This window comes from Nerophis ophidion, linkage group LG03 (genome assembly GCF_033978795.1).
Source record: "Nerophis ophidion isolate RoL-2023_Sa linkage group LG03, RoL_Noph_v1.0, whole genome shotgun sequence".
In the NCBI taxonomy this organism is placed as follows: Eukaryota; Metazoa; Chordata; class Actinopteri; order Syngnathiformes; family Syngnathidae; genus Nerophis; species Nerophis ophidion.
The window spans coordinates 31538221-31548892 of NC_084613.1; the positions used below are offsets into that span (position 1 = coordinate 31538221).

The 10672-nt window shown below is 43.7% G+C and overlaps 1 protein-coding gene across 1 annotated transcript; it reads right to left on the bottom strand.

The window, feature by feature from the left end:
- Positions 1-479: 479 nt before the first annotated feature.
- Positions 480-10558, bottom strand: atg14 (autophagy related 14). Its single transcript, XM_061894905.1, has 11 exons — positions 10202-10558; positions 7358-7420; positions 7248-7290; positions 7093-7174; positions 6785-7022; positions 6492-6721; positions 6312-6429; positions 6151-6241; positions 6008-6093; positions 5765-5939; positions 480-2023 (listed from the first exon to the last, which is right to left on the bottom strand). The coding sequence occupies exons 1-11, from the start codon at positions 10423-10425 to the stop codon at positions 1901-1903; spliced, it is 1473 nt and encodes a 490-aa protein (XP_061750889.1). The 5' UTR covers positions 10426-10558; the 3' UTR covers positions 480-1900.
- Between the last annotated feature and the right edge of the window lie 114 nt (positions 10559-10672).

Below are 10672 nucleotides of genomic sequence, written 5' to 3' on the forward strand. Positions count from 1 at the left end.
CAATACGAAGGTCCTGCGTACTCCTGGGTTCAATCCCGGGCTCTGGATCTTTCTGTGTGGAGTTTGCATGTTCTTCCCGTGAATGCATGGGTTCCCTCCGGGTACTCCGGCTTCCTCCCACCTCCAAAGACATGCACCTGGGGATAGGTTGATTGGCAACACTGAATTGTCCCTAGTGTGTGAATGTGAGTGTGAATGTTGTCTGTTTATCTGTGTTGGCCCTGCGATGAGGTGGTTACCATTAATTGATTAACGTGGACCCTGACTTAAACAAGTTGAAAAACTTATTCGGGTGTTACCATTTAGTGGTCAATTGTATGGAATATGTACTGAACTGTGCAATCTACTAATAAAAGTATCAATCAATCAATCAAAGATTTGTCCAGGGTGTACAACGCCTTCCGCCCGATTGTAGCTGAGATAGGCACCAGCGCCCCCCGCGACCCCAAAGGGAATAAGCGGTAGAGAATGGATGGATGGATAGTTATGTGAATTTACTATATTTTTCCATGTTTCATGACACATTATCTGTACGTAATATCGGCTGCATTTCGGATATTTGTTTGTGTGCCTTGTTGTTCCAGACCACAGCAAACATTACCCAGCTTGCAAAGATTGTAATAAATCTCTTACAATAAGACAGCCTGACATTTCCTTTACTTTGAACACCCACACCTATTCCTTTGGCCATTCTAAGACATTCGTTTCCAGGAGTTATCGCACCTTCTAAGAAGTTTTACTAATGTTTTCCAATGTTGTAAAAATGCATTGAATAAATATTACATTTCAACATTTCTGTCAACCAAGATTTGCGTCAGCCTGCGACACAGTCGTTTTGATAGTCGTTTTGATAGTAGTCTAATATTGCTAATCAGCCACTTACATCATGTGTAGCCATCATTACACCACTTATATAAGTCTTTAAATTTTTTGCGGCTCCAGACCGATTACTTTTTTATATTTGTGGTCCAATATGGCTCTTTCAACATTTTGGGTTGCCGACCCGTGAGCTAGTGGAACAAAATTTTGTTTTCTGTACTGTAAAGTTCAAATTTGAATGACGATAAAAAGGAAGTCTAAGTCATAGTATAAGTCAAATTTTTGACACTTGGCACCATATTGGAAGTATGCTAACTTCTCTTATATTAGCATGCTAACATTTTTAGTTAGCTTTTTCGCCAATGTTGGGTATTAAAAGCTAGAAATCAAGACTTATGATACTTGGCGATGTCTTGGAAGTATGCCAACCTCTTATTAGCATGCTAAAATTTTAGGCTAGCTATTTAGTTCATTTTGTATGGTTACACCTAAAACTCACAGATTCGGACACTCGGCCCCTTCCACTGACCCCCGGTCAAAGGTCCAGGGCACAGATTTTCTGGTGTAGTTTTTAAGAGTAAATTCAAAACAAATATCCCTCCATTGTCATGTCTTTCATAATGATTGTGAACATTCCAAAAAAAGTACAGTTCCCTTTTAAGGCTCCAATGAGTTCACATAAAATAGTCCACGTTTAAAGATGTTTGGTGAAAATCTTTGACAATGTGAGCTTTATCAGGACTTTGTTGGCAGAACAGTTCCCCCAGCTGGCTGTTGTTGGCAAGTAATTGTGGTACACGTGGTAAGACACCTTGCGGGTAACGTTCAGGTAAAGGTTGGATTGATTCAACCCTGACAAAGTATTTGTGATATACTCTCACTACTTGTACTGCAAGTTCAAATCCATGAAAAACATTGTTTATTTCACCTTTGCAGCTCCGCCCCTTTAAAGGCGTGTCAGTGTCATTGCTGGGCCTGCGATTGGCCTCCCTGTCGCCATGGCAACCGGCGTCTCTCCGGTGCAACGGACGTGCGTGCATGGCGGCAGGCAAGTGAAGAGGTCTGAGTTGTCCATGTGAGGTCAGCGCTGACCCGTGTAAGCTCGGAACCAGGATGTGACAGAGGCGGCGGCAGATGAGATCATACCTCCTGTGTTGATGGACGGCTGGGACACCTGCAGTGCACTCTGGGAAAGATCCATGGGCTGGGGAGGGAAACACACTTGTTGGCCCAATTCCACCACTGCTAACTTATTTTTTCCCCAATTCAACCTACTTCTTTTTTCATACCTCAACCAAATTTAAAAAAAAATTATTCAACCAACTTATTTTTTTGTATATTTCAACCAACTTATTTTTCCGTACTTTAACAACTTATTTTTTCCATGCTTCAACTAACTAATTTTTCATATTTAAACCAACTTATTTTTTCATACTTAAACCAAATTATTATTTTCCATATTTCAACCAATTTCTTTTTTTCATACCTCAACCAACTTTTTATACCTCCAACACCATCTATTTATACCTTCAACACAGTCTTTCCGTACCGCCAACACCATCTTTTTATACTTCCAAACACCATCCTTTTATACTTCAAACACCAACTGTGTACCTCCAACGCCATCATTTTATACTTCAAACACCATCTTTGTGTACCTCCAACACCACCTTTTTATACTTCAAACCCGATCTAATACCTTCCAACGCCATCTTTTTAAACCTCCAACACCATCTATTTATGGTTCTAACACCATCATTTTATACTTCAAACACCATATTTTTATGCCCCAACAATCTTTTTATACTTCAAACACCATCTTTTTATACTTCAAACACCATCTTTCTGTACCTCCAACTCAATCTTTTTGTACTTCAAACGCTGTCCTTTCATACTTCAAACACCATCTATTTACACCTCCAACACCGTCTATTTATACCACAGCACCATCTTTTTATATCACCAATACCATCTTTTTATACCACTAACATCATCTTTTTATATTTTAAACCATCTTTCTGTACCTCCAAAACTATCTTTTTATACCTCCAACACTTTCCTTTTATACATCAAACACCATCCTTTAATACTTCAAACATCATCATTTTATACTTTAAACATCCTGTAATACTTGAAACACCATCTTTTTAAACCCCCAACAGCATGCTTTTATACTTCAAACATCGTTCTGTACCTCCAACACCATGCTTTTATACTTCAAACAACATCCATTTTATACTTCAAACACCATCCGTTTAAACTTCAAAAATAATTTTTAAAGCATCTTTCTGTACCTACTAAACACCATCTTTTTGTACTTCAAACACCACCTTATACTTTAAACTAGGGCTGGGCGATATATTGAATATACTCGATATATCGCAGGTTTGTCTCTGTGCGATATAGAAAATGACTATCGTGATATTCGAGTATACGTTCTCACGTAGTTGCTTTTAGCTGCGGGCATTACATTACAGGCTCTCCTCGCTCTTTCTTGTCTCTCCTCACGGACACGACAAGCGCACCTTCTTAGATACGCCACATACGGTCACGTCATACGTCACATACGTATACGCCCTCGCGGAGAAGAGAGGTAGCAGCATGGGTAACGTGATGCTTGCGGAGCCATGCGAGTGGTAATACGAGAGAAAGAAGGTGCGAATTAAGGAAAAAGGAATTCCTAAGAAAAACAGCAGGGGTACATCATCTGGCGGCGGTTTGGCTTCTAGTGGGAATAAGTCGAACAGACAACCGTAATTTGTCAAATGTGGGCCAAAAGCGTTGCTATAAAAGTAGCATCACTGCTAATATGTAGCATCATTTGAAAAGTCGCCCGCTAGAGAATGAAGAGTGTTTGAAACTTCGCATGTCAACATCTCCATTCGAGATGTTCTCCACACGCCCACATCATTGAAATGCCGAGTCAAACATTTCCAGATCAATACCGTATGAAAAAAATAGTCAACAACAGAATTTAAAAACGTCCGTAGTAACCTACCACATAGCGAAGGAGGAATACTTTTTGACGTCGTATTATGCAGCTCATTTATTTGACAATTTTTTAAAATGTCTCTGACAATCTTGCACTTTTTGTTTTGGAAATGACATGAATGTTTGTGCCACTGCTTAATAAATACACTTTTGGTCAATTGACTTAGTTGTGATTTCCTTCTCTGCATGAAACTTTAAAATGAGCATATATTAATGCAGTATGAAGAAGAAGGTTGTAATGTAGACACAGAATCATCCTACTGCTGAGATTATATGCATCATGTGTTCGTTCAAGGCAAAAGCGAAATATCGAGATACGTATCGTGATATGGGCCCTGCGATGAGGTGGCGACTTATCCAGGGTGTACCCCGCCTTCCGCCCGATTGTAGCTGAGATAGGCGCAAGCGCCCCCCGCTACCCCAAAAAGGGAATAAGCGGTAGGAAATGGATGGATGGATATCGTGATATGGCCTAAAATATCGATATTAAAAAAAGGCCATATCGCCCAGCCCTACTTCAAACACCATCTTTTAATACTTCAAACACCTTCCTTTTATACATCAAACACCATCCTTTTATACTTCAAATGGATGGACATCATCCTTTAATACGTCATACCCCATCTTTCTGTACCTCGAACACCATTGTTTATACTTCAAACACCATCCTTTTGTACTTCAAACACCATCCTTCCGTACTTCAAACACCATCTTTTTATACTTAAAACATCCTTTTATAACTTGGAACACTATCCTTTTAAAGTTCAAACACCATCTTTTAATACTTCAAACACCATCATTTTATACCTCCAACATCATCCTTTTACTCCTCAAACACCATCCTTTTTTACTCTTCAAACACCATGTTTTATACCTCCAACACCATACTTTTATACCACCAACACCATCCTTTTATACCACCAACACCACCTTCTATTTCAAACACCATATTTTATCCTTCAAACACCATCCTTTTATACTTCAAACATCCTTTTCTACTTTAAACACCATATTCAGCACCATCCTTTTATACTTCAAACACCATCTTTTCATACCTCCAACAACACCCTTTTATACTTCAAACACAATTTTTCTGTACCTCCAACACCATGCTTTTATACTTTAAACACCATCTTTTTATACTTCAAACACAATCCTTTGATACCTCAGACTCCATCTTTTCATACTTCAAACACCATCCTTTTACACCTCAAGCATAATTCTAAATATCATCAATCAATCAATCAATGTTTACTTATATAGCCCTAAATCACTAGTGTCTCAAAGGGCTGCACAAACCACCACGACATCCTCGGTAGGAAAACTCACACCCAGTGGGACATTGGTGACAATAATGACCCAGTGGGACGTCGGTGACAATGATGACTATGAGAACCTTAGAGAGGAGGAAAGCAATGGATGTCGAGCGGGTCTAACATGATACTGTGAAAGTTCAATCCACAATGGATATACCATCTTTTAGTACCTCCAACAACATCCTTTTATATTTATTTATATAACCCTCTCAGTGGCCTATTGGTTAGAGTGTCCGGCCTGAGATCGGTAGGTTGGGAGTTCAAACAACAGCCGTCATACCAAAGACTATAAAAAAAAATGGGACCCATTGCCTCCCTGCTTGGCACTCAGCATCAAGAGTTGGAATTGGTGGTTAAATCACAATAAATGATTCCCGGGCGCGGCACCGCTGCTGCCCAGTGCTCCCCTCACTTCCCAGGGGGTGATCAAGGGGATGGGTCAAATGCAGAGGACAAATTTCACCACACCTAGTGTGTGTGTGTGACAATCATTGGTACTTTAACTTTAACTTATATTTCATCCACCATCTTACACTTCAAACACCATCCTTTTATACACCATCCTGTTATACTTCAAACACTATCTTTTTAAACTTCATACAGCATCCTTTTATACTTCAAACTGCATCTTTGCGTACCTGTGACGGGATGTCACAGAAGCGCGGACTGGGAACCGTCTCCCAGTCGGTGCCGAGATCCGTCTCTTCGTCCGTCACCGCCTCATCCGCGCTATCCTCGGTGAGTCCGGAAGCTTCGGGCTCCACAAACTCCATGGACTCCTCCAGGTCAGCGCTGACCTCGAAGGGACCCGTCCTGAGGCACGGCATCAGTGGTGCGCAGCATCAATTGTGTTCTCAATTGCATAGGAGGAGGTTACTCACCTGCCCAGGTTGGCGTTGTCTAGGGAGACCAGGAACATGATGTTGCGCAAAGTGTGGTGGGGGTGGAGCTTGTCACTGTCCACATGCTGCAGGTAGAGGCGTGTGAGCAGAGGAGGTGTTTGCGCATTGCCATGGTTACCTACCTGAGAGAAGCACAGGTGCAGCAGGTTGGTGTTGAGTTTGTTCAGGGCCCGGGTGAAGCGGTACCGACTTAGGTTGTCGTCGCAAAATTCGCTGGGAAGAAAAAGTCAGGCAGTTGAGAAGCGAAGGCACCCGGCGGCATGCCAGTGGAAGCTCTGCCCACCTGTTGCACAGCTTCTTGGGCAGGTTGACGTCCAGAATGTGCGACAAGATGGTGACCAGCTGGGTGGCGTAGCACAGCGCGGCGCTGATGGTGTGGGCGGGGTTGATGTGGTCCAGTTCTGGGGAAAGGAGGGGTAGGACAGATAGGACGGACGGAAAGTGGGCAGGCAAAGCGAGCTACCTGGCCCCTGGTTGGTACTCTTCTCCTCCACCCAGCTGTAGTATGCGGAGCAGTCTCCGTTGCTCGGCAGCGTGACGGCGGGGCCTGTGATGCTGATGCTGGTCTCGCCGTTCTGGTCGTCCCAGACCCAACGCCCCGATAGGTAGGTCGTTCTGCGCGCTTCAGCCAGCTCGCTGACTGTGCTGGACGTCAAGGCGGCATCACAGTCAGCCGCCACGTCGGCGGGGTCTCTGCGGACGAACGGGACACGCGTGTGAGCGCGTTGGTGAGGGTGGCGGCAGCTGCGGGCTCACCTGCTGCACGCTTTCTCTTCGCGTGCGGGGAAGATGTACGCCATCAGCTCCACGATGTGATCCCGCCGTAGCGCAGCCAGCTGACTCAGGCGCTCGTGCAGCTCGTGCTTGCGGCGCTCCAGAAGCTCGCCCAGGCGGCGGTTGTGGCGCTCAATCTTGTCCTGCTTGAGCTGATGGCGCCCGGCGCGCCGCTGCAAGCGCTGACGCTCGTCCTGAGAGCGCAGCAGCAGCTCTTTGTCTGGGGTGGGGCGCAGCCGGGTTAGCTAGGATGTCAGGCGCTGCCGCAACTGAGGACGAAGACCGCTCACCGCTTTTCACCTCCTCGCGAGCACACACCAGTGCCTCTTGCAACTGCCGCATCTTCACGCCGCTCGCCATCATCTTCCACTTCTGGGGAACACCACAAACATCACTAAGACCTCCAAGCCACCGCCCTCACACAACACTCGCCATGCCCACTCACCGTCTCGTCAGCTCGCAGCTTCCCGTGCATGGCGTCGACCACGCTGTGGGTGCACCGGGTCATGTGATCAGTACTGGTTTGCATAAAGGCTGGCGTTAGCTAACCTTCACCTCTGCTGCAGCCGCTGCTCCTCCTCCTTCAGCGTCCTTAGCCTCGCCATCTTGTCGGCATACCTGCACACACGTCACATGACCTCGCTAAACACAGCCGAGATCTTTAGGTAACTAACCATTCCATTCCGTTGCTGGGGTGACCGTTTGTTCAATTCCGAATCCATTCTCCATTCAAACCCACTCCCGCAATGTTTTATTTGGTATAAGAATGGCAGCGGGAATGAAAGACAAAAACTGGTATTTCCAGCAAAAATGTACGTTTTGACAGGTAAGCAGAGGAGACGTACAGTAGGTGACCAGCACTTGGGGGGAGGGAAAGGGGGCATGGCCAAAGATTTAACTCCAATAAAAAACATTCAGGGAGAATTAATAACAATTAGCGTATTTGTATTCCAAATCGAATTGAATGGACAATAGGGCTCCAGGAAAAAGTTACATTTTCACACACATGGCAAAAGGGCGGGTGCTTGAGCAGCGCTTAATACTATCTACTTTACTAATACTCTCTCCATACTGGTACATATTAAATACTGGTATTAAATATGTGTATATACTCCATCTGCTGATGTGGCAGTTGTAAAACAAGAAAAATAAGGCTGATATGCGTCAAAATGTCAAATATCGACGCGATAATATCTATCCGTAAAATATCAAGCATGCTAATATGACAACTACACCACATAAAGAAAAACATAGCCATAGTATTGTAAATTATACATTTTGTACTTTAAAGTTTGACAGGAATTTAAAAGGAATTTTGGAAACATACGTATACGCCTTCACGGAGCAGAGAGGTGCGGCATGGATTACGTTTGCTGAGATGCTAGCAGAGCTGTGCGAGTGATAATACGAGAGAAAGAAGGTGCGAATGAAGGAATAATTAATTCCCAAGAAGAACAGCAGTGGGTCCATTGTCTGGTGGTGGTTTGTCTTCAAGTTGGAATATGTTGAACAGACAACCATAATTTTTCAAGTGTGGGCCAAAAGCGTTGCTACCAAAAGTAGCATTACTGCTAATATGTAGCATCATTTAAAAAGTCACCTGCTAGAGAATGAGGAGTGCTTACGACTTATGTCAACATCGTCATTCGGTGCCACACACCCACACCATCAAAATGCCAAGGCAAACATTTCCAGATCAACTGTACGGAAAAAAAATAGTCAACAACAAAATGTAATAACGTCTGTATTAACCTACCACATAACGAAGGACGAACACTATTTCATTTCCTAATAAGCGGCTCATTTTTATTTGACAATTAAAATGTCTCGGACAATCTTGCACTTTCTGTTTTGGAAATGACATGAATGTTTGTGCCACTGCTTAATAACTATTTAATAAATATTATTTTGGTCAATTGACTTAGTTGTGATTTCCTTCACTGCATGAAAGTTTAAAATGAGCATATTAATGCAGTATGAACAAGAATGTTTTAACGTAGACACATAGAATCAGGGGGAGCTCCACAAACCACGTTAAACCCAGATTCCGATCCAACAAAGGTCTTAACTCGTTCTCTTTCTATGCCACATCAATGTGGAATGCTCTCCCAACAGGTATAAAAGTAAGTGCATCTCTGTATTCCTTCAAAACCGCACTAAAACAACACCTCCAGGCAACTTCAACCCTTTACTAATACCCTCCTCCATTCACATCCCATCTCCCCGGATTATAAATAACCTAGTGTAAATAATCAAATGTACTTCTAATGTATATACTTGTTCTTATGCTATCTGAACTCACTATGTTCTCTGCTGGCTGTACATATCCTACTAAGTAAAACCTACACTGTTTCAATGTCCACTCTCTGTTGATGCAATTGTTGATGACCGAAGTGCTGAGATAGGCGCCAGCGCCCCCCGCAACCCCAAAAGGGAATAAGCGGTAGAAAATTGATGGATGGATGAAGTACTGATATCAACCAAAGCTACTCATTCCACCCCCCGGATTGTAAATAATTCAATGTATATACTATGATGATTAACCTGTTTGATGACTGTATTATGCTGACAGTATGTATTTGTACCATGAATTGATTAACGTGGACCCCGACTTAAACAAGTTGAAAAACTTATTCAGGTGTTACCATTTAGTGGTCAATTGAACGGAATATGTACTGAACTGTGCAATCTACTAATAAAAGTATCAATCAATCAATCAATTAAATCATACTGCTGTGATTATATGTATCAAGTGTTAATTCAAGACCAAGGCAAAATATCGAGATATATATCGTGTATCGCGATATAGGCTAAAAACATCGAGATATTAAAAAAAGGCCAATATCGCCCAGCCCTAACAAGAAAAATTATTAGTGATTGTGTGAATGTTTCCTAAACTAATGTTATTTGTATGGTAGGAGCTCAGGGCTAAGCTAGCGCCAGTTAGCTGCTGTGCTACAGCTAACGACGCTAAACACTGAGTCGACTACTGTTGTTATGCTAACAGCCAAGTGCTCAACTAGCTCCGGTTAGCCGCGATGCAAAAAGCTAGCGAGGCTAAATACTAAGTCGACTATTATTGTTATGCTAAAAGCCACGTGCTAAGCTAGCTGCTGTGTTAACGTAAGCGAGGATAAATTCTACGTCAGCCAGTGTTATTGTTATGCTAACGAATACATGCTAAGCTAGCTAACGAGGCTAAATACTAAGTCAGCTTGTGTTATTGTTATGCTAACAGCTACATGCTAAGTTATTCTACAGCCTCGTTAGCGTTAGTTGAGTTGACCATCATATTAGTTGAATAGAAGTACGACTTTGTAAAAATGATGTTCGTGTGGCGCCAATGACAACGTCTAAGTCCGCTGGAAGTATCCAAAGATCGGCTGGTCGACGTCTCACCTTTCGGCGTTGCTGCCGTCCAGGTACGCGAAGTCTCCGGCCTGGACGCAGTGGGCGCACGTCAGCCTGCGACGGGACGTACCGCACAGCGGGCACCGCTCCACCGCCACATACAGACCCTCCGCGTCGTCCACGGACTCCACCATGACGCCGGCGGGCAGAGGCGGGCGGAGCGGCGGCCTTCCCGCGGGGCCGGCGGCTCGGACTACCGCTGAGGACGCCATGCTAGCTAAGCTAACCGCCGACGTGTTTGCTAATCAGAAAAAGCAGCTGACGTCATCCGCCACTAACGCTCCATGTTGACGTCAGACAAGAATGTTTCGACGAGCGGGCTGACCCCGCCCCACTTCCGGTTATTGCTTCGTTGATTTTGTGACGTCAGTTCCCAGGGGCGAGTACACCTTTACTTCTGCTGGGCGGTGAAGTCATGTTGAAAAAAATGGTTAAGATGTAAAAATAAGAGATGTAAAA

Coding starts and splice junctions, on each gene's coding strand:
- atg14 (XM_061894905.1), bottom strand. CDS start 10,425: ATGGCGTCCTCAGCGGTAGTCCGAGCCGCCGGCCCCGCGGGAAGGCCG. Junction 7,291..7,357: donor GAGCAGCGGCTGCAGCAGAG/GTGAAGGTTAGC, acceptor GTGCACCCACAG/CGTGGTCGACGCCATGCACG. Junction 7,023..7,092: donor TCGCGAGGAGGTGAAAAGCG/GTGAGCGGTCTT, acceptor GCCCCACCCCAG/ACAAAGAGCTGCTGCTGCGC.